At 38.7% G+C, this 25,242-nt stretch overlaps 1 protein-coding gene across 34 annotated transcripts in view; it reads left to right on the forward strand.

Moving 5' to 3' along the window:
* LOC117394363 (regulating synaptic membrane exocytosis protein 2-like) overlaps nucleotides 1–25,242 on the forward strand; it is a 265,103-nt gene that overhangs the window by 92,665 nt on the left and 147,196 nt on the right. Inside the window, exon 1 of one of the 34 annotated variants that reach the window (XM_059012678.1) lies at nucleotides 20,958–21,262. The exons of the other annotated variants lie outside the window; for them this stretch is intronic. Within the exon in view, the coding sequence (XP_058868661.1) occupies nucleotides 21,204–21,262 (59 nt within the window). The 5' untranslated portion in view covers nucleotides 20,958–21,203. Of the gene's footprint in view, nucleotides 1–20,957; nucleotides 21,263–25,242 lie in introns of those variants that run through there. 34 annotated transcript variants of the gene reach the window in all.

Below are 25,242 nucleotides of genomic sequence, written 5' to 3' on the forward strand. Positions count from 1 at the left end.
TCCACATTGCCACACACCTCCCTCCTATGTGCCCAGCACACATGGCCGCCATCGGCCATCGGCCACCCCTACCACCAAAACTCAACCACCCTCCCCTCATGTCTGTCTTTCTCCATGTGGATCCTTGTGGGTGGGTTGGTGATCAGGGCTGTGGTGGAGGTCTCCTCCTTCTTCTGCTGGGGTGTCCTCACCGCTGACAACAGGGCGAGGCATTCTGACAGCGAAAATGCTGCTCAGGGCAAAGCTGGCAGCAGCAATGCTGATAGCTGTGCAGGCCACTCTGGCAGCGGAAATGCTGTTCATCCTCCTCCTTCTGGAGGGGGCAGTTGACTGGAAGGGCCCCCACTGTCCACAGGCAGGGCACCGACTCGAGACCTCTAGAGCGCTGAGATATATACCCCAGCTGTTCTCCCTTTTTGGCGCTGAAGAGGGTACCGGCTCTTTGGCTCGCCTCCGGGAACGACCTCTCCTCCCTTTCTTCGGCACTCGAGCTGGCAGCTGTTCCTCCTCCTCTTCCTCCTCTGGGAGGGGGCAGTTGAGCACAAAGTGCCCCCCCCCCCTTCTGCAGATGACACACCAGCTTGAGGCCTCGAAAGTGCTTACATAGGTGTCCCTGCTGCCCTCCTCCTGTGGTACCTGGGTACCTCACCAACATCAACCCTAATCATTACTTACACCCATAAAAAAGTTGTTACTATGTGCACACCAACAGTAAGCAGAGCAAATAAATAAATACCGCTTCTCATCTGATGTTTCATTTTTTGTGTCCATTTATGCAACCTAAAGCAGTTATAAATACACGTTTGTTATTTATTTTCCCTTACCGTGCAGCTGTGTTCACGTTTAAGACTGAGAAGTAATGAATGGGTTTATTAGCAACAACGCATTTCCCAAGGGTGACAAAAGTCAACAACATACTAGACTACTAGTGAGTACATTAATTAATTATATGGTATGTATTATTTTGTTTATCTAGGTTAATGTTATGAAATTCATTTTGCTGGTGTCACAGAAAACCAAATTCCCTTTACCCACACCCATTAAAACAGTATGAAATGTATTGCTCCTAGAATTATTTTTGTAGCGTACTGAATGACATGGCACAACAACTGTGGGCTTCCTCATCTGAATTGTTTCAGGAAATATGGAAAACATGTATTTTGCAAATATTTTTTCATGTACTTGACAAGCATGTGAGGTGGTTTTATCTTTTAAAATGTTTTCTTTTTATTATTATTAAAAACTAAATCAATGGTAGTAATAGTATTTATTTTCCGTGCTTACAAAAGATGGATGGAAAGCCTTTCACTAACATTTTCTCTAAACATTTTATCTGCAAATACCAGAAGAAACAAAACTGTCAGTGCTTATTTCTCAGGAATGAGACTTACACGATTTGGAATCTGACTTTCACAGCACTCGTTATAACTGAGCGGTATCAGGAGTGGACCAACAATGTCAATTACGATGGATACAGAGGCAAAAAAGGGCGACTAGAAACCAAAAGGACATTATTTTCTATGGGGATACTTGCACATGCAATTCACAGTGGAACCACAACACTACAAACTTGTAAGGGACAGAATAAGGCCCTTTCCACACTATGACGTATTAGTTGCCTTTAAACCATCTTAAAAGTGCTAATTGCAGACAGCGTCTACGCTACGCAGCATTTAATACTGTACTCGAGAACCGGACTTGAGACCACCCAAGGGGGTAGGCCAAACGCCCTCGATGTCAACACAGCAAGCTGTCTGTATGGTTATGGACGTGCAATAGCCTCGAGCTGTGGGGCAGACACTTTTTGAGCTGCGCGCAGGATCCCCAGGTACGCCCCTCAGCCAATCAGGACCTCCCGATCAACTCAGCACCGGGCAGGCCTACCTGTTCTAATGGAGCCCGCTCTGTATTGGGTTGTTCTAGATCTGTTTATGTCAGTCACAATAACAAATATCATGTTCAGGGAAGGGAAAGCAAAAATAGCCCAAACTGAAGCAAGAAGTAGTATTGACAAACAGCCAAGATGCAAATGTTGAATAAAATGGAGCACATTCCTTGAATCTAAAGACCGTGTAGATATATATATATATATATATATATATATATACACATATATATATATATATATATATATATATATATATATATATATATATATATATGTATATATAGTGTATTTTTTATTGTTATTTCCCCCCTTCATCTAGGCTAAACTAGAAAAGCCAGAGACTCCTTCTATTCTATTTAGTTCTAATCGACAGTTTCTGTGCTGCATAAAATGTGCTTGTTAGGCACATTCAGAAGCCTTATACGTGCTGTTTGTAGGTAAGAAGTTGCTTTCTTTCTGTTTGTGCATTGCCAGGGGAATTTTTTTTAAAAATAGCTGAAATTTCAGGTGAGGAATGTTCTGGTATAAATTTAGGGAGCTTTTTCTTGGAAACCAAAAGAATGTGTGGCAAGATAGATGTTACAGGAAGCACTTTTATTTTCAATGTGGTGAAGTGAAGTGATGGGCAGTCTGGTGGCTCAGTAAATGTGCAGCTGCAGCTGATAAAATTGATATCCTTTCAGATGGGTTGTTTTCTCTGGGTAGTAAGAAACATACAGTATACCAGTTAAACTAACTTGACCAGATTTTCATATTTTAAGAATAAGAATGAAGAATTTTTAAAGATGTCCCTGTCATACGAATATACGAATGGTACATAATGATGTTTATCAGGCCAAAATGGACGGAGCCCTCCTTCTGGTTGTGCTTAATGTGGCTGTAAACATTGGCAATACATGGAGGGAGTTTTAAAAAGTCACCTGAATGTGATGACTGAAACAGAAAATGATATACAACTTTAACTTTAAGTGATGATAAAGGTAATATTTCATACCCATACCAATTTCAGATTTCTATTGTTGTCTTGATTAGGACTCCAATTTCATTGTGAATGAGTTTAGTCAAAAAATTCCTGTGAATGATCTGCCTGCGTCTGACTTATCTAAAAAGACGGTTGCAAAGAGGCCATTACAGGATTCAAAATGAATCTGTGTCAAAGCATAGTCTGTTGACAATTAAAATAAAGATCTGCCAAATAAAACAATCCCTGAATTAATTGATTTCATATAAAAAATGTACACATTTTATTGCTACTTATTTTAAAAAATATACTTGTAAAAACAGAATACTGAATGGTCGTTCGTGGTACACGTTTTTTTTTCCCTTAGGAAGATGTCCTAATGTAAACCTGTCAGGGCTTGTGGTTTACTGGGACATCCTCCTGCGTTGAATAAAACTGTACCACAAATGATCATTCACTATCCTCTATGTGTTAATAATGTATGCTATGTATAAAAAAGCAGTTGCTTTCCTGTTTTAGAAATTGCGTGTTCTCTTTTCCAAGTAAAATCTCCTTGAAGCCTAAGAAATACAGTACAAGTTGTTCTTTATCTTTATCATATTTCTGATGTATTTCTTGATAGCTCAAGAATTGTGCAAAACAGATTTACATTTTGGTTGGTAACTTAATAAAACACATAATAAGACATACTGGCAGATCAAAATACTGCCATCCTTTAACTCCATGCTTATGATTTATGATTACATGAGTACAGAGGAAAGGGTAGTTTAGTGGTGGCCGCTATTTAAATCATTAAAATAGCTAAAATGTAAAATGTAGTACAATTTTCCAAATTCTGTGTTTCTTAATAAAACCATATTCTAAAAGGGGGATGCACATGTTGTCCAGTTTATTCTTAGAGATTGCATTAGGACTATCTAACGGTACACACCCTGTTGAAATTATTTATGTATAGGTCACTTTCCATAAGGCGAGTTTGAAACATCCAGTCCCGTCCCGTCACCACTCCAATATGCATGTCAAATCCACACTCCCAAGACCAGTCTATTAGCTGGTGTTCCAGATTGGAGAGAAGGACAGTGAAATTATCTCTAGGAATTAGAATAAAGCAAGAGCACACATTTTAAATACAGTAGTCTCCGGATAAGAGAACACCCCTCGGGAAGCAAGCAAAGTGTTCTCTTAGCTGAAGTGTTCTTTAAGACAGAGTTGACCACCAGACACAATATGAATCAATATAAATAAATACAGAACAGAATGGTGAAGCAACTCACCAGAACAGAAAACACCAAATTGCATGGCGACTTGTGTCTGATTTCAGGTTTCTTTCAGGAGCTCAAACTTTTTGTAGCAAGAGAAACAGTGGCGTATTTCACGTTTGTTTACATGCCATTTTGTAGCGATGAGGTGCACTCGTGGAAATCAGAATACAAAACGAGGTAATGATATGACAGCGTATCTGGAAAGATTTAATAAACCAATCAGTGTGCCTCAAGACACTCTCGCGATGAGAAGGCACATTTGAAAAGACTGAATAAACCATTTGCATTTAAGTTTGATGATGATGAGTTATCAGGTTACAAAACTGTACCGTATCAGTTATGAATGAATCGCTAGCAGTGCCAAAAAGGTGTTCTTTTAAGCAAAGTTCCTGTTCCTTTAGGCGCAGCATTTACAATGGGGAAAATCGGTTTCAGCACAAGGGGGTTCTCTTAGGCGAAGTGTTCTCTTATGTGTTCCTATATGCGTAGACTACTGTATTAGACAGGGCTGGTCTGTTCAGTGGCATCTGGACCTTTCATGGTCACAAAGTGAAACCAATTTCATCAAAGGATAACAGTGCATCTACATCAGTCTAATTCCTTTGTTAAATGGCAGAAAGCAAGACCACCCATCAAATGTTCACCTCCCTCTGCACTATCAAACCACACTGGATTAGATCTTTTTATAACAATTGCAACCACTTAATGTGTAGCCAAAATTCAGTCTCCTTAGGGTTATTAAAACTGTAAAATAAGACAATAATATAGTACTGATACCAGAAATATACTGATATCTGAATTTGTACAACAGTGTCAAAAGTGTTCTATGAGAAATATATTATGCAGCAAAACCAACTCCACTGAACAAGCATGGTGACCAGGATCATGACGGTAGAACCGTGACAGTGGCATTTACCCAGCAGGCCTAATCAAACAGGGGCTTCGCTTGGGCTGCTTGTATTACATACTGAGGCTGCCTTGAAACTCCTGCGGTGCTGTCACTCTTCCTTAGAGGACTTTGATCTGAAAATGATGAATGACTTCACACACGTGTGCCATGTGCGAGATGTGTGGAGCATCTGTCTCAAGTTGTGCTGAAATGCAAATGACCCTGTAATTCTGACTCAATGCAATGTGTCACGGCTTCATATTCGATTAAGTTCTACTGCCAGTATTAGAGATTAGACCCGAATGAATTTGATCTTACAATTGGGATCACTCTGTCTCATTTCCCAGTCTAAACATTGCAATGATAAGATACAGTATTACTTTTTTTTTTTATTTCAATAGGACAAATGGAAATATTTTAAAGGAAGTGTTCTGTGATGAGTCTGTTTCTAGCATCAGTTCCAATTTTGTTTTTGTAGCAAATATAAAATTAACTCTTGCAAATTAACTGTAGTGTGTGAGTATTCCACATTTATATAGAAACAGCTGAAAGCTTTTCTGACAGATGCAGAGTAAATATGGATAAGCACCAATAACCATCACTTGTTTTACTGGCATTTCTAGAGACTTATATCATTAATGAAATGAAATAGAACATTAATTCAATTCAGCATGTTTACTAGTTCATTAGGTTTTCAGATAACAGTTGATTTTGACTCCAGAGACTATGTGCTGTACAGGCATTCTTTATCTTTCTGATTGGGACCACAGAGTCGCAGAGATGTGTGCAACATTCTCAGAACAGATCATGAGATTTTCAGATAATCTGGAGCACAATTGCCCTGTGACATGCTAGTGTAGTAAATCTGTGTGCCACGGGTCATTGTCCTCATAGTAAAAACAAATATATGAGTGAACTCTCATATAGATGACACAGCCACAAATAATTACAGTACTACATCAATTCTTAAAGAAAAGGTGTAAATATCACTGTTCCTTAGAGTGTTTTTGTGTGTATGTGTGTGTGTGTGTGTGTGTGTGTGTGTGTTCTGGCCTAGACAGCATACTGCTTTTTGTTTTACTCACACGTTCTCATTTTACAAGCATTATAAGAATACAGTGTATTGTAATATCAGGTTAAACAGTATTTTGAAGGGCATATACTGTAGACTTGTATTTATTTATCATATGTCAAAGTCAGTGGTTCTAAATCGCAAATGATGGCAAGTTGTTTACTGATTCTCTTGATGTGGTAGTATTCCCTAAATGTTGTGTATGAAACAGACAATTCGTCCGACACAACGTGGATATTTTAGGATCAAGGGCTGTACGACTACTAGATTATGAACCAAACACTGAGACACGGTGAGACAGAATTAAACCTTTTATCCATTTCCCATCTGCACATTGTTAGAAAAAAGAGTTATCATAAATATTCTAGAATGGTTCTCACTTTGAAGGATAAAGAACTATTTAGGGAACACGTGAACATACTGAGACCTCACCTTAACATCATTTAATCAAAGAAGCTACCAAACGATATCGCAAAAGTCTACTGGAAGTCATAATAGTAGTACAGTATTTCATGTTAGATTTCAAAATGTCACATTTTAAAATTGTTGTCAGTTTTTTGTTAAGTATATGAAAAACTACAATGCAGTATGCAATTCAATATGTTAACGTAACATTATCCAGCAGGTTCCATTCAACTTTATGAAGCAAAATTAGTTAGTTCTATAAGCATTTGGCCATAGCTGCATATAAATGGACACCTTAGTTTGTTTTGTAAGTTTTATCTTAAAATTGTAATTGGATTAGCAGATCTAACTGGAACAAAATTGTAAACAAAAAAAAGAATGTTCCATTTATAAATCATTTAAATTGTATTACAAATAAAAACATTCAATTCCTGTTTACTGGAATGAATAAATGCATCATATTATACATCCCTGATTGTCAATACTGCCATACATAGCATTTAATACTGCCATATATACAATTTTATATAGCGCCTTTCATAGTGGACCACCATCACAAAGCACTTTACAAGATAGTGAGGAACAATGCATAATACGTGAAATACAGTGAAATACAGGGCATAGTACATTAAATACAACATTAAAAAACAATGCAGATACATTAAATATAGGCATAATACATTATTTATTTCTTAGCAGACACCCTTATCCAGGGCAACTTACAATTGTTACAAGATATCACATTATATTTTACATACAATTACATTATTTTTTACACATTATTCTTACATACAATTACCCAATTTTACAGTTGGGTTTTTTTTCTGGAGCAATCTAGGTAAAGTACCTTGCTCAAGGGTACAGCAACAGTGTCCCCCACCTGGAATTTGAACCCACAACCCTCTGGTCAAGAGTCCAGAGCCCTAACCACTACTCCACACTGCTGCCCTCATAAAAGGCTAGGAGATGAATTCTAAACATTGTGAATGCGTGTGTCACAGAATCATACGAATAAGATGGAGTAAAAAACCTGAAATAGCAATTTAGACAACAGCTAATAACAGATACTAGGCTTAGAGAGCATTAAAAGCAAGAGAGAACAAGTGGGACTTGAGAGTTGATTTGAAGCAAGCGACTGTGGGAAATGCATGCACTAAAGCTGGGAGAGAGTTCCATAGAGTCTGGGCCATGAAGCTAAAAGAGCGCTCTCCGAGGTGCACTTTTGCTTGGGTATAACAAGCAGGCCTGAGTCAGAGGATCTCAGCTTGCGTGCAGGGACATAGCGGGTCAGCAGATTGATTAAAAAAAAAAATTCATTAATTATTTCAGGAGAGTGCTGTCAGAAGTAACATTATAATCGGTTGTCTCCCAAGATGGTATAATCTGAGACTTGTTTTGGTGATATTACTGCAGTTCCCTTTCAATTGGAATGCCTGCCACAGGTGAGGTATTCACTGAGCATTTCATGTCAGAGCTGCTGATAAGCCCCTCCAGGGAGTGACGTCCTCAGTCCCGCCTCCTGAGGGAACAAAGAAAGAGTCACTCCAAGCTCACTTCCTCTTTTGCTTCTCACTGTGGTAAGGTAAGGTAGGTATACTAACCTGTCCAGTTGCTGTGATTAAGTCTGTATGAAAAAGCTCTCACTCGAGTTTTCTGGAGTTCTCCTGCAATATTTTATATTGCTGGAGGTCAGAAACTCTGCTTCTGTGAACTGAGCTATAAACGCTGCACAACTGCATTTCGTTAAATCTTTTCTTTTACAGCCTGCATCACTTTGCGATTGTAGTCTGCTTTCTAACTACGTAGCATCTGCTGTTGTGTGTGTTTTTTTCTTCTGCTATTTGTAGCACCATGTTTTTCTGTACTGCTCTCCTGTAACTGAACGCAGCCACTCAAGCCTGTGTATCCACCTCGGTGAATGCTACGTGCTGCCCCGGGTTGTGTGACCGCACATGGTTAAGGCTAAGCTCCTACCCAGTACCCTCGGTGCCCTTGGTGCATCAGAGCCTCTGTGCTTCGGCACCCTTGGTGCTTAGACACTCCATGCCTCGGTGCCCTCGGTGCTTTGCCGCTCTTGGTGCCTTCAGTACACTTGCCCTCGATGCTCACTGCCCTCAGTGCTACACCACCCACGGTGCATCAGAGCTGGGCTTGGCGGAATTTCCACCAGCGGACTTGACCATCATGGCCCTAGTGCAAACCCCTCTAGTAGGAGGTCTACCGAAAGACCCTACATGCCCTAACGGTCAATGCAGGGTAACTGAGACACATTTAAAAAAAGCATATGCGGCAGAAGCACAGGCAGGCCTCTTGACTGCGTATCTTGATGGCATACTGCAGTCGGCACCCCTCTGTGAACTGGTGGCTTCAGAACTGTGCCTGGTTTCGATCACGGTGCTCCAGATCTTTGGCTTCCAAGGGCAAGCCCTGGGCCGGAGCCTGTGCATTGTAGTGGCTCACAGGCAGCTTTGGCTGTCCCAAGGGAGAGTCTCTGATGAGGACAAGTCTGCGTTACTCAACGAGCCAATATCTCCAGGCCGGCTGTGAAGGAAATACTGCAGTGCTCTCACTGAGAATGCAAGGTGTGTCGGCAGATAGCCTCAAAGCTCCCCTCCTGTACTGTGGTACGGGCAAGAACAAGACGCTGGCATCCACTCATGACACACACAGTGACTCGGACTACTCCGCATGGTGACCTGAGGCACCACCTTTAGGCTTCCGGGACAGCTAATAGCCGGGCCCACCTGCAACAATGGTAGGGCGCCGGACTTGGGATCCCTATGCAACAGCGCTCCTGGAGGTAGTTCCAACGCAGCGGGCCCCGGCCCCAGCCTCAGCAGCCCCAGCAGGGCCCCTGAAGGCTTGCGGCCTCAGACCCAATCCTTCACACAATACCAGCTGCAGTACTGATGTACTTGCACCTCAGACAATTGGGTGCTAGCCACCGTACACACCGGCTATGCGCTTCAGTTCCGCGCAGGTAATCCTCCCTTTTGAGCAGGAAGTAGCAACACTACTACTCAAGCAAGCTCTGTCGGTGTGCAGTTCCTGTATCCGCGTTTGGGACGACAGAAACAGGGTATCGTTAAGTACGAACCCTGCTTTCCTCCCTAAGGTGGTCACGGCTTTCCACTTAAACCAGTCAGTGGAACTAGAGGCTTTTTCTTTGGAGGAGGATCTGAGACTAAACTCCCTCTGCCTGGTTCGGGCATTGAGATGTTATGTTGATAGAACGAAAGCTCTGTGTCAGGCTGACCAGCTGTTCATCTGTCATGGTGTAAGCACCCTGGGTCAGGCCCTCTCAAAGCAGTGGCTGTCTCACTGAATTGTGGACACAGTTTCAACTGCATATACTAATGCCGGCCTACCCCCACCTGGGCGGGTGGCCGCACACTCTACCAGAGGGGTGGCTACATCATGGGCCCTCCTTCGAGGAGCCTCATTGTCTGATATATGTACTGGTGCTAGCTGGGCTACTGACTTAATGTGGTAGATCCCTCTATGCCTTCATTAGCCACAAGGGACCTTGAGGTTGCACGCTCGCACCGCTAACTGTAGTCCCTCCTCTGCTGTCTCCGCTCACACTCCCTCAGGACGGCTTTGGTATACTTTTCCCAAAAGTATTGTTGGTGGTCATCTTTGAATTGTAACCCTAGTTCCCTGAAAGAGAAGACGACCACCAACCTGCAAGTTCGCATTGGACGCCTTCGCGGGTTCGATGCAAAAGAGGCGCTCCGCGGAGTGACTGTTTGTTTGTTCCCTTGGGAGATGGTGGGGCCTATCAGCAGCTCTGACATAAAATGCTCAGTGAATACCTGACCTGTGGCAGGCATATCCCAAAAAGTATTGTTGGTGGTCGTTTTTACCCCTTACAAATCAAATCAGGGGTCTGTTTTAAAGTACATTATATTACTAGTGGGACAGGAATATCCCATGGATTCTAAGGGCTCTATTCATAGAGGTTTAATGCCTGTCGAAATGAGAAAATAGGATTACGTGATCGGATTTCGTCCATAGCCGCCTAACTAACGACAGTTGCTATTCACAAGAGATAACTGAGATGCGTCGTTAAGCCCCAGCGATTTTCCTATATGAAGGCATGTTTTAAACTAATGCATGCTTAACGATTACCTGATTAGCATAAAGTTTTCATCGGTCCTGAGCGTCAACCTGCTATTCATAAGTGTGAACGACAGCAAAATGCTGTTGATAACTAGGAGTTATTGAACACTTTCTACAGTCAAGTCTAAACTAACGACAGCCTCGGAGGACTATTTTTTTAATGATTTATTTTATTACTACACTTGTTTGACATACCCGTGATTAGCACTGCCTATTTTGAAAAAAAATAAAATAATCTGTAGCTTTATATGAAGGAAAATGTTTAATATAAATATATACTCACACAAGAACATATTCTCTGGCATAATCATTTTGAAACAGCGCTGTGAAGCGGAGAGCAAGTGACAGACTGAGAATAGACAGTTATATTAGTATTATTGTTTCTTTGTCATGATCCGCGGCCCTTTTATTTTTATTTATTTTACCTGTGAAAATGGCTTGATCAGTGTTTGAAAGGGAGTTTTTTTTTTCCGCGAGCCACAAAACGATCCATTTTGTGTACAGTGTGCAATATGACGTGAAACTTTCACTGATTCATAAACATAAAGTCGCCCCTGATTGATTCCCTGCTTTGAGCAGGGTTTATTATTATTATTATTATTATTATTATTATTATTATTATTATTATTATTATTATTATTATTAATAATAATAATAATAATTTGTAAAATTAACATTTAAAGTTTTCAAAATTCTTCTTCTTATAATTACTATAATTACAGTATTATTCAAACATCCTGTGCTTTTTGTTTAGTTTTTTTTTTTTGTCCTGCAGTTAATCTTATGTGCGCGCATAGGCGGCGCGTGAGTCTTTCATTTGGGGAGGCTATTCCACACTTTTCCCACTGCATTTATTGAACCCAACGATGTACAGTAATATACACACACCTTATATTATTTATTTCTTAGCCGACGCCCTTATCCAGTGCGACTTACAACTGTTACAAGATATCACATTATTTTTACATACAGTTACCCATTTATACAGTTGGGTTTTTACTGAAGCAATCTAGGTAAAGTACCTTGCTCAAGGGTACAGCAGCAGTGTCCCCTAGCTGGGATTGAACCCACGACCCTCCAGTCAAGAGTCCAGAGCCCTAACCACTACTCCACACTGCTGCCCATATATATACACCAGATTCATTCTCCTGCGTCTTTTTGAGAACTTGTACTGTTTAATAGTTTATAGCACAAAACAGACCTCAAAACCACTCAGGGATGCTACATATATATTTGACATTGTTTGTTTTCCAACATAAGGCAGGAAAATAAATGAAGTTTAACAGCACTAGCTTGTACTTTAAAACAAGCGAATTAGAAAAAAACAGTAAGGATAACAAGCTGCACTGTTTTTTAAAACCTTTACATCTGTTAACTTGTTCTGCAGTCCTACAGTACCTACACCAATTTCGAACACCGTTTCCATCACTTCACACCAATTTAAATCAATTATTAATACTGACTATCTGAAAACTGTCTTTGGTAAGCAAAACCATTCATTTTCATCAGAATACAGTAAGCAGGCATATGCATTTTTCTGCTTTTCTTGCAGACACTTTTTCAGAAGTTCAAAAGACCCCGCTTTCACTGCAAATGGAGTGAAGGACTGGATGAATCTAAAGAAAAAGCTTCAGAAACATTCGCAATCTGGCACCACAAACAGTGTTCTGAAAGGTGGCATTTGTTCTGACTGTAGCGTCACAGTTATTAAATTCTCACAAAACGGTGGTGCGTGAAAACAGACAGTATGCTACGAAAATATTCTGTAAAATCAGATTCGGATCAAGCTGCTTGTATAGATAACAGCAATTCAAAATAAATGTAGAAATTGTGAAGAGGATGTTCCAGGCAGGGAATGAGCGAAAAGGATTCCAAGTTTTCGTCGGCTGCCTCCTGCAGCGGTATGGGGGGCTCAGATCGGCGGGAAGAATTGACGTTAAACCAGCCAAGCCTTATCTCCTCGAATTACACTGAAATGCAACAAAATCCTGTATCTGTACTACAGTGTTGATTTTGATATCCCAGCTGCCCTAACGCCACGTGTGTGCGTATGGAAATGTGTTTACCAGCATTGCCAAACAAAACGAAAATACAAAGTATTTTTTAATTATGACAGTCCTGAATTTTTGGCAGACGTGATAGGGGCATCGGAATCAGGTTTTGCAAACTGCCCTTGACTGACAGCTGCAGACTCAGATTTTGGTAGTAAGCTACTGTCGGTGGATTCTGTTTTATTCTTTGCAACAGCTACCGACACCACCCAGGGAACATTAATAATGCTGATGATGTCACCAAAAAGAGGCAGATTTTCGTTTTTGAACCACTGTATACCCATTCATAAAGTGCTTTGTGACAGTCGCCCTTTTGCTCAGATCATTTTATGAATAACAATATGGATGACTTTCGTTAGTTTTAAACAGAATTTGTTTTATTATGGCAGTCGGCAAGTACTTTTATGGATAGGGCCATAAATGTCTTTGTGCACAACCTGTGCTTTATGCTTTATGTCTCTTAAAATCATAGAAGGTATTTTTTAGATAATGAGTACAAACCTAATAAAGACTTAACTTGTATTTCCTCTTGGGAGATGAATGTATATATTTTAGAAAGATAAACTATTTGTATAGCTTTCCTTATGAAATTCATGGATGTTTAAAATCTTTGTAATAGTTATCTCAGGCTGGGTAGAATGCTGTGGGCACTGTGCAATGCTCACCGGTGTGGAACGAAGCTAACTTTAAATTGACATTTCGCAGTAAAATAAGCATCTTTTGGTATCACGTTTTCTGCAACACAGTTGCTTTCAGTATAATCGGCGCTTGCTTATGTGTTTTAGAGAATGCTCTTGTCTGCCCTTTTCTATAGAAGATAAACAGCAGCAATTGTTTTTTTTTTTTTTTTTTAAATACGTTAGAGTCAAACTGAGACGTCACCTCATATTTTCTGTGGCGTTCTGATTTGATACAATTTTACAACTGGGTGGCGGGAAGGACAAGGTGCTGAAGGAATGTGCTCAAGGGTTGCGCAGTACAGTAAGTCAGTGGCCAAGCTGACATGGTATGTAGCTCTCTAGGCTCCTAGTCTTGAACTCTCCTTCCACGTCTCACTGCCTTCTACGAGAGGGCCACCCTGCTCATACGACTGATCAAGTCCTTCAGTTCAAAACCGAATCAACAAGACTTTAAGGCCTGTTGTAATTGTGTGATTTTGTTTTAATGTGTTTTGTGTAAACAATGTGTGCCTATTTTTTTCACTTCTTTAGGTAATTATACATATTTTTGCTGCTGCTATTTGTATATATAGGATAGCTAGAATCTAAACAGTATTTTGCTACCTATTTTTAAATATATATATATTTTTAATTGCACATACTATCCTAGGGTCTGAGCCTAGTACATGCTGAAAATATGCCTCATGGCCTGCACATTTTTAAAGAAAGAAAATAATAACCTAACATGAATTACTGTATCATGCCACTTGCAGTTCTGTTGCTGTTTGTTAAAAAATGGTTGAGGAAATAAATATTCCCTGATCAGCATCTTCCAAAAAAATGCTTTTACATGCAAATTAGTATCACAGATAAAGAACTTATTTTTCTTTTCTTTTCTTTTTGCATGATCTGGGCTATTGCGTAATCTTTATATAATCATCCATCCACTTTCTGCAAATGACACCCACCCACACACTGTACACCCCAATGTAAAAACCACAGCATTGTCTTTATTTCAAATAAACCCATTTCACTAACAGGTATTTTTTTTTTTTTATAACAAAAACGTGCACTCTGGTCATCTGTTCAGTCATCCTGCAGTATGTTCTGTTTTTATTGTGATCTTTCTTGATGTGGTGCTGAATCTGCTTCAGGTGGCTTTCTTTTTATTATCAGCACAAGCTGGATTCCTGAAACTGGTTTATGTATTCTCTGTCCCCTTCATTTGCATATATCCCTTTCCAGCACAATTACTCCTATGTGATAATAGCTCTCCAATCGCCTGAGATTCTACTCATCACCAGCACCACAACAGAATACAGAATTGGGTCTTTTATTTTCTCTACTGCTTTACTAAGAGTGCGTTTCAAGGCTGACCTGTAGATAGCATAGTGGCTAGGGTACGTAAAGTAACAAATAATTTATTCAGAAGCCTTCATGCCCTGCCTAAAATACATGTTTCTAAATAGGAAGGCACTGTAGCCTAGTTACTGGAGCTAAGGGCTGAAATTCAAAACTGGTGCCATTAAGTGAAACTGGAACAAACAGGATATCTAGATATCTGCAGAAAACATGGACTTCATCTTGCTAGAAGGATGCTTTCATTCATACTGCATGGAATAATCCTCGGGAGTATGAGTGTACTCAATTATAGAGAAAACTGAAATGAGAAGTCGGAAGAGAATTTGTTGGGCAAGTTTGTTTGTATTGGGCTACACACAATAATTTTAGCTAACAAAGTAATTCCACAAATCTTACATTCATTTTGCACTTCCATTAGCTACATAGGTCCCAAATGTGCAGTTTTAAAAGAAACACATGTTGTTGTATTTGTGTACTTTAATTTGAAAGACGAGATCTGGTACTACTTCAAGTTAAAGGAATCTCTCATTTTCTGTGCCTTATTCTTGGGTTATCTGTTTGCACTTGTCCTTCTTGGGTTATTTCACCTCATCATTGTCTTCTGGGCCAAAGCATGTTACTGTCTAAAAGCATGTCAGTCAATGGGGGAAGCAGCCAATTGGTTATTGACAGGAAAGAAGCAAGTGAAGGGGTGAGAACAATTTAACTCTCTAAGAGTCTAAAAGCATGGCTTGTAAACATAGTTTTCTTTAACCTGGTGGAGTAGGAGATAGCATGTTTTGAAATTAAAATACATGTTTTCTATAACATGTGTTTCTTTCAAAACTACACATTTTAGACCTATATAGGAACTGCTGTCATCGTGGAGAAATTTTTTGGAACTGTTTTGTTAACTACAATTACTGGTCACACATCATGTGCCTGACTATAGGGTACTCTGTTGCTGCTGTGTGGGACCACAACAGGTTAGACATTGTATTAGCAACAGAGCCCATGCTGCCTTTTAAAAGACAATATTTTTTAAACATTTCTAAAATGAATAGAATATAAATAGAGGTCATTATTATTTAATTCGGACAATTGTAGCTGCATCTTAGTTACCTTGGATATTAAAAAATGATGATCCTGCAGATAGGTAATGTTGGAAAATTGTAAAGCAACAATGAATGGGAGGCCACATGGCTGACAGTGCAGTTTGGGTAATATAATGATTAAACCATCAGCTGACATGACTGAGCCTTCTTCTGTCCCCTCACTTCAGCTACAATGCAGCTTTAAAGAGCTTATGTAACCACAGTCCTGTTCATTCCTTTTCTTTATTTAAAATCCAGCTTGCATGTTGAAAAAAAATGCATGCCCAGCAGAACTAAAGAAAGAAAGGAAAAGAAATGACTGGAGAGATATTTTTCACCATGAAAAAAAGGAATCTCAATTCTCTATTTGCTCAAAGACTCCATCATTTAATTTTGTAATCATGAATACGCTGATTAAAGATCCCTGTTTGATAATCTGCATGTTCTGCTTTTACCCTGCTTGTATAGACCTGTTACTTGTCCGGTTTGTCTTCTTTACTGATAAGCTTGTTCTTTAAAACAAAGCAACCCATTTTCCGCTAGGAGGAGCTTATGTATCACTGGAGATCCTGGCCTGGCTGTATTCCACGTGATTTACATTTTCTGTTTCAGCACTGGTTTTAGTGGGATTTCTGTATTCCACGTGATTTACATTTTCTGTTTCAACACTGGTTATAGTGTGATTTCTGTATTCCATGTGATTTACGTTTTCTGTTTCAACACTGGTTATAGTGTGATTTCTGTATTCCACGTGATTTACGTTTTCTGTTTCAACACTGGTTATAGTGTGATTTCTGTATTCCATGTGATTTACGTTTTCTGTTTCAGCACTGGTTTTAGTGGGATTTCTGTATTCCACGTGATTTACGTTTTCTCTTTCAACACTGGTTTTAGTGGGATTTCTGTATTCCACGTGATTTACGTTTTCTGTTTCAACACTGGTTTTAACCTGATGTCATGTGTCACCAACTGTTAACACCTTTTTCAATTACTGCTTCATATTTCAATTATCAGCAGTTTGTTATTATGCGCAGAGTGGCACTGGTTAATTGGGTTAACTAATTTGATACATCAGTGAGCAGCAGTCAATCATATTCAGATCTTTCAGATATTACATTTTTTATTTTATTTTACACCCTATGGAAATTTATTGGCAAAGCCATTGCTTTCATGTTATGGCCTAACCCTAGACTGTTACAGTGTGTTCATTTTAAAGACTCCCAATGGCTCCAATTATTAAGTTACTTTTTAGAACCCACATATAAAATGTACAGAGTGTTAGTGTAGGAGGTCATTCACAAAACACCTCTTCTGTTAGCTGGATTCTTCAACTTGTGGTTGACCTACATCGCTAGTCATGGAATATTAAAGGTAAAAGAAAAAAGGGAGTGCTGTTCAATTTGTTAAGAGGTGGATGTTATGAAATGGATGACATCTAGGTACAGTAGACATGAGTCTTGTCTTGCTTGTAATAAAGGACCTTTTGTCTAAGCACAAATCTTTTTTCAAAAACAGGTCTGTAATGAAATTGTGTTAAAATCAAGGTTAGAGTGAGCATGTGTGAATGTTAGACAATACAATGGCGCATGTTAGGCTGCACAGATGGCATTGACAAATTGCATGTTTGAATGTTCCCTGCATCCTTGGAGTAGAATCATTTATGAGTGTGGATATTTGAGGCTAAATCTGAACAATACAGTAGGTCTGCAGGTTGAAGCTGAACCTAGGTCATGACTAACCTCCACAGATATCCTCTAGTCTTGACCGTGCTGTCAGTCAAAGGGAATGCTCCAGTGTGAGTCTGTAAATAAACCATTTGATATTTTACTTAACTTGCAAACGACTTTAATTCTTACATGTGGGTCATTCCATGCCAACTCAATCAGTGCCGTTGCCCGTCCGTCTCAGATTTTCCTAGAAAAATTCACCTGGTTTTCAGCCATGCTGAGTTCAGAAATGATATACATTATGTTTTTTTTTTTAAATTTCCCCTTTGACCTGTGACCTTGCAAAGGTCAACCTAAAGTGAGAAAGGGACCTTGACCAGAAACATCACCCTGGGTGCAATTTAGATGCTACCATCATGTGTAGCACCTCGTTCTATTAGTATTGAATAGGGCTTTTCAGAAAAAAAGAATAGGAGCACCCTACTCACTTCTGGCAAATTGCCAGGCGAGGGGTAACTGTCAAGTTTTATTCGAACTTCAGCCTAACCCTTTACCTGTAGAGGATGTGGGTCCTAAAATGTAAGCATTGCTGTTAAAGTTTATTCTGTGACCCGCCACTAGTCATTAAACCCCCTTGAAATTTGAATTGTACCAATTTGAAGTTTGTACCAAGTTTAGGCCGTAATAACTTGCTTGGGGGGACTCCAAAAAATCACCCAAATATATGCTTGGATAGATGTTAATGAGATCTACAAGCAAAATATGTTGGTATCCAGGTTTTTTTTGTCATGCATTCAAGCATTGCTTTTGGCCACTTTGGTGAGGTTAAAGTACCACATAGTTCTATCCAAACTGGCTATTTCCTCAATTGTGCATTCTCTGAGGATTGATCTCCAGGAAAAAATAACAATGTGGGCTTCCAATGGCACTAGCTTGGAGCTGAGGGGTTATGAACTTGCATATGGGACTTGGGACTTCGTTGTTAAGATGACACATTTGAAACTACAAAAACCTTACTTAGTTGGATTTAAAAAAAAAAAAAAAAAAAAGTGATAGTAAAGTTTTTTTATAAGTTGTGGTGCCTACCTAGGGGGATAAGTGATTGGCTGACCAACCATTTGTGAAAAAGCCATTTACTGGATTCTCATGCTAGCCAATCAGTCAATTTCAGGCACAACTGAAAGGTTTAGGAAGTCTTTGATGACATAGACAGGTGTATTTAAACGGTACTGTAAACAGGGAAGATTTTCTTTTTAGAAAAAAACATGAATTTAGTTTTTAAAACCCAAATAAGTAAGGTTTTGGTAGTTTCAAATGTGTCATCGTAACAAAGAAGTCCCAAGTCCCATATCCACGTTCATAACCCCTGAGCTGCAAGCTAGTGCCAGTGGAAGCACATACTGTTACTTTTTCCTCTAGATCAATCCTCAGAGAATGCAAAGTTGAGGAAATAGCCAGTTTGGATAGAACTATGTGGCACTTTAGCCTCACCAAACTGGCCATAAACAATGCCTGAATGCATGACAAATGCAACTTAAAAAATCCAAAATCCCCGGATACCATAATATTTTGCTTGATGCTTGTAAATCTCATCAACATCTATCCAAACATATCTTTGGGTGATTTTTTGGAGTCCCCCCATGTAAGTTATTACAGCCTAAACTTGGTACAAATAGCAAAAATTCAAATTTCAAGGCGGTTTAATGACCAGTGGTGGGACTTGAAACCAAATGTTTTTCACAGAATTTGGAAGAGTGGTTCCTAAGGGTCTTACAGCAATACTTACATATTAGGAAGCACATCCCCTACAGGGTAAAGGGTTAGGCTGAAGTTCAAATAAAACTCATCAGTTACCCCTCGTCTGGCAATTTGCCAGAAGTGAGTGGGGGGCTCCTAGAATTTATTCTGAAAAGCCCTATTCAATACGAATAGAACAAGGTGCTACAAATGATGGTAGCATCTAAATTGCACCCAGGGTTTTTCTGGTCAAGGTCCCTTTCTCACTTTAGGTTGACCTTTGCAAGGTAACAGGTCGGAGGGGACATTTTAAAAAAAATTATGGCTATCATTTCTGAACTCAGCATGTCAGAAAAACCCCAGGTGAATTTTTCTAGGAAAATCTGAGACGGATGGGAACGAAATGTCCCTTTTCTGGTTCAGTTGGCGTGGAATGACCCATGTATCTTTTTTTCTTATCCAGAACAAATTGACAAAAAATACAAACACAAAGTAATACTATATTTCCAATTTAGTCTGAATAAACTGTAGTATGTCATGATGTAGTTTTGAATAGATCTATCTGAATAGAAGTATCTGCAAATGTGTATAGTTTCTCAAACATCCTGATAATTACCTTTTGTATTAGTATCTAATTGTTTTTACTATCAAATTGATTTTCAAACAGTCTTTCCACAGACAATAAGATCAAATTTTGACACTGCAATGTAATCAGTACGGAGCCCTGGAGGAGATGTCTTACTATTTTGTGGCCACGAGATAATATCATGTGCTCATGACATAGGTATCTCATGGCCACGAGAGTTATATTTTTTCTCTCATGTCCCCTCCCGGGCTCTGTAAATCAGGAACAAGAAATATGTGTCATTTTCATACATCTACACCTTTAAAAAATTGACCAATATCTAGAAATTACTTAGATACAGTGTAGGCATGAATCTAAAAAAGCTAAAATAAAACAAGTAAATAAATACAATTCTCTAAATTTAACTTTTTTAGTCATCTCCTCTGTTCATGACATAATATCTTGTGATTTGCCTGGAACAAAGCCAAGTAGACACACTTGATCTCTTTGGAAACCCTGTAAAAGAGAAACAAGAGAAAGATCAGAAATTATATTTTGATCACTTATTTATTGGTTGGCAAAAAATATGTTTTGGAGCTGCAGAAATAAACTAGCTCATCTTCCAGTTCATCTAGATTTGAATTTGAAAATACACCAGAACAGACCAATTTCAGAACATAACCATTTCTAAGTATCTATATCTGTGAGGAGATAGTGTAGTGTGATCTTCAACAGCCACTGCATGCGCAAATCTTTTCTACCTACGTGGGTCCGTCAGTCATTGCCCCACCTGTTTATTTCAGCAGGAACAGCATTTTCCAACCTGTGTTTGAAAAGGCAAAATATCTCAGTCTGTTGCAGAAGTGTTAATTCTCCCACTTCAGAATTGCAAAATTCTTGAAGGTAATATCTGCGTTTTTATTGTACAAGTTTCCCCTCATAAAAACAGGCTAAAAATAATGACTGTAGACTAAAAATGTTTTCCACAGAGTATATGCAAATATTTATTACAAGGATTCTACACTGAGTTCCATTGCTGTGTATTTCAAAGTAACCTCAGTCAGCTAGAAAATAGAATAGGGATAGTCCAAACTTGGGAGGCTGCTGCCTTTTGTAGGCAATAACTGCCAGCCAGTAATCAGCTAAGTACAATAATCCTCCTTGCAGGGTAAAATCTTGCTTGACCTACAGCTATATACAGCCCATGATAACAGCATTAAACTGTAACACCCCTCCGTGTTCCGAACAGCCTCTGCAGCAGGTCACCAATCCAGTGATTTTTAGGCTGGAGGAGCACTTAGCATTGCGTCGAGCTTTTAGGAGATGCCTGTGCAATGCCTGTGTGAGAGGAGAGTGAGAGATGGTATTGGAAACAACTGACTTTAGGGACCATTTGGAAATGATATATTTTATAACTGAGACCTTTTGGATGAGACTTTACAAAAGCTGAGAGGAGATTTAAAGGAAAGTGCTTGCCAGCACAGGATTTGATGCATTCTCCTGGACGAGATGCTTCCGACTGCCCAGATGTGCAATGGCTGATAGAAAGGTAAATGATATTTAATGAATGTGTTTTGATTCAAAATAAAATAAATCAACACAAGCCTTTAAAATGGATTTTTGCACCCAGCTTTTTTTTTAATTTCATGTTATTATTATTTTTTTTTTTTTTTGCAATTTACTCATTAGAGAATGTAATTCCTTTTGATAGCCTTGTATACTAACTCATTTTTTAATATCGACATTATCATTAGAAAGGAATGCTCCCAAATTCGAGTTCACAGGATGGTGCATTGCCATTTATATCCATTTTCTCTTTCTAGAGTATCTATAAACCAGTGGTGGCAGAATCCCCAGGGGGAAAACACATGCATTTTCACCTTGATTGCTTTTTACTCGGTTGTTTAACATATTGTTGCTATGGTTAAATTACTGAATAAATGATATGTATTGTACTGTGAGAGTTTGATAGCCACATAAATAAATAACTTACAGTAATAATTATAACATATTATCTTCCATAACTCAACTTTTTACAGAACTATACAAAGTTTTGGTCAATATCTATTTAAAATATAGTTTCCAGAACAGCATTCTGATAGCTACCAAATAAATGAAAGCCACAGCAAATTACTTTTCAATATACATATTTGTACCAGTACAAATAATGTTATTCTTGCTCGGGTGTGGAATTGGGTCATTCAAAAGGTGTGTGTGTGTGTGTGTGTGTGAAAACAGAATAGTCTTTGCTGCTGTCTCCAGCTCCAGGTCATCTTTGTAATTTGGATCTATACAGTCTAATCTGTTTATTAGAACCTCACAACACTGTCTAATAGTGGGCTTTATAGACAAGTGGTAAACATGGTAAATGTATAAATCCTGGAGATTCACCACAGTGGGCACTATAGACAGGTGGTGCTATGGTGTTTTAGTGCAGGTTTAACTTGACTGTATTGTACCTCATCTTGTTTGCAAAAGCATCACTGTAGAGGCACTCGCAGATGCGGCGTGCTTTGTTGGTGTTTTTTACAGTTATAATGAAGTACACTTTTTCTCCTTGCATAATGTGCCTCATTTTGGTTACGGTGGTGGTCTTTACTGAGGGTGCTTACCATAACTCGTTCTTCCATATAAACAGCACAGCAGAAAGGAGCTTCCCAACGACTGAGCAGCTGTCTGCTGATGGGATACTGCACAGGAACAGTCTATTGCTTATTCATTGTTAGTCTGAATTTGAAAAATGAGGAGAGAATTGATAAATTGTAGTACAAGATTAGTTAAACAAAATGAACATAACTTGTGAAAGTGATTTAGAGTTGACTTCTGGTACCGAGTTGATTGTCTGCTGTTTGTTGTTTTCCATGCCAGGTTTTATCTAAAATGGTCTATCTAAGATAATCCAATTCTTGCTACTGTTGTTCTTTATTGATGTTTTTTTATCTTGCTTATTGCCTACTTTATATATTTTGCATTTGGGATTGTGTTTTTGTAAATTATATGAGGACTGGTTCATAGGTTTATGTATTGAAATCTATAAAAAAAAAATTTGATATAAAAGAAACCTTAACTCAATTTACCAGCAATTACACTGACAAGTTCTGTTAAAAACTACGAGACTAGCACAGCAATTACACTGACAAGTTCTGTTAAAAACTACGAGACTAGCACAGCAATTACACTGACAAGTTCTGTTAAAAACTACGAGACTAGCACAGCAATTACACTGACAAGTTCTGTTAAAAACTACGAGACTAGCACAGCAATTACACTGACAAGTTCAGTTAAAAACTACTAGACTAGCACAGAAATTACGCTGACAAGTTCAGTTAAAAACTACTAGAGTAGCAGAGCAATTACACTGACAAGTTCAGTTAAAAACTACGAGACTAGCACAGCAATTACACTGACAAGTTATGTTAAAAACTACTAGATCAGCACAGCAATTACACTGACAAGTTCAGTTAAAAACTACGAGACTAGAACAGCAATTACACTGACAAGTTCAGTTAAAAACTACTAGAGTAGCAGAGCAATTACACTGACAAGTTCAGTTAAAAACTACGAGACTAGCACAGCAATTACACTGACAAGTTCAGTTAAAACTACGAGACTAGCACAGCAATTACACTGACAAGTTCAGTTAAAAACTACGAGACTAGCACAGCAATTACACTGACAAGTTCAGTTAAAAACTACTAGATCAGCACAGCAATTACACTGACAAGTTCAGTTAAAAACTACGAGACTAGCACAGCAATTACACTGACAAGTTCAGTTAAAAACTACTAGATCAGCACAGCAATTACACTGACAAGTTCAGTTAAAAACTACTAGACTAGCACAACCTTTGTCGACCAGTGGGCTCTAGGGGGCGTGCTCTGTACCACCTCCCCTTTTCTATTAAAAATTTAATTTACAGTCCTTTTACTGGTTCTTTCTTTAATTAGTTAAGGCCTAGTCTTTGTTGGCACCCCTATTTTAGGGGTGCTAAATTGAATTTTTTCTCCGGCCGCCTTTGAGCGGCCGGTGCACCGACTGCCACTGGGCGGTCGGTGTAGTCCGGCCTACTAGGCCTTAAATAGGACTAGACTAGCACAGCAATTACACTGACAAGTTCAGTTAAAAACTACTAGAGTAGCAGAGCAATTACACTGACAAGTTCAGTTAAAAACTACTAGACTAGCACAGAAATTACACTGACAAGTTCTGTTAAAAACTACGAGACTAGCACAGCAATTACACTGACATGTTCAGTTAAAAACTACTAGACTAGCACAGCAATTGTAAAACAATGGGAGATGCCAGATATTGGGTTTCCAAAGAGAAACATTTTAATGCACTATAACAACATAAAATAATTCTCTAATAAAAACATTAAATATTACTCTTTATTACTTTAAAAAAAAGGTTTACAGTTGTAGTCAAAAGTTTACATACCCCAATAGAAATGTATAATTCCTAGAAATTTCTCGAAAACAAAGAATTTTCGGAAAAACCTTTTGTAGCAAAAGTTTTGCTTTTGTGGATGAGGAAAAAAAGTTACAAGAAATAGATGTCTACAATTATTTATTTCAGCAATTTTTTTGCAAAACTCCAAAAATGCTAATTCAAAAGTATTCATACCCTGACAAGGAAAATTAAATTAAATAGCTAGTTGAGGCACCTTTAGCAATAATAACCTCTTCTAAACGATTAGGATATTTGTCAATGAGCTTTTGGCATGATTCTTTAGTGATTTGTGACCATTCTTCAACGCACAATTGTTCCAGTTCATTCACATTCCAAGGACTTCTCTTGTGCACAGCCTTCTTCAACTCATACCAAAAATTCGCAACTGGATTTAGATCTGGACTTTGACTAGCCCATACCAGAACTTTGATTTTATTCCTCTTTAACCATTCTGAAGTAGATTTTGATGTGTGTTTTGGATCGTTGTCGTGTTGGAACATCCAGTTGCTCTTTAAACCAAGTTTTGTAGCGGAGGGTTTCAGATGATTGGCTAATATCTTTTGGCATGCTATGGAATCCATTTTAACATGTATTGGCTTTCCTGTTCTGAGTGACAGGCAGACCTTCGGAAGAAGGAACATGAGAAACCCCATTGACACTTGTGTAGTACCATCAGCATCAGCCGGATAGGACTAAAGATATTTATAAAACTTACGTCACATTTCGTAACAATATCACACGCAACATCTGAACAAAAACTAACATGAGAAACCCCATTGATACATGCGTATAAAAAGGACAGTATTATTAATAGCGTAATAACAACCAGTATTAATAATGAGTTGTATTGAACTGTCCAGTCAGCAGCGTGACTGAGAGTAAGTTAAGTACGTAATACATGTCTAGATTTTAATAATTTGTTTAAAATAAATTAGTCTAATTAAATATTTTATATAGTCATGTCGTCAATATGCCTATTTTCTGAAGCTGGACTTCCTGTGTAGTTTTTATGAATGAGATGAGTGAGTGAGTGAATGACGCTACCAAGGTAGGCGGGTCAAACAAGCTCTCCGATCGTAG

Source organism: Acipenser ruthenus, chromosome 3 (assembly GCF_902713425.1).
Source record: "Acipenser ruthenus chromosome 3, fAciRut3.2 maternal haplotype, whole genome shotgun sequence".
NCBI classification, from domain to species: Eukaryota; Metazoa; Chordata; class Actinopteri; order Acipenseriformes; family Acipenseridae; genus Acipenser; species Acipenser ruthenus.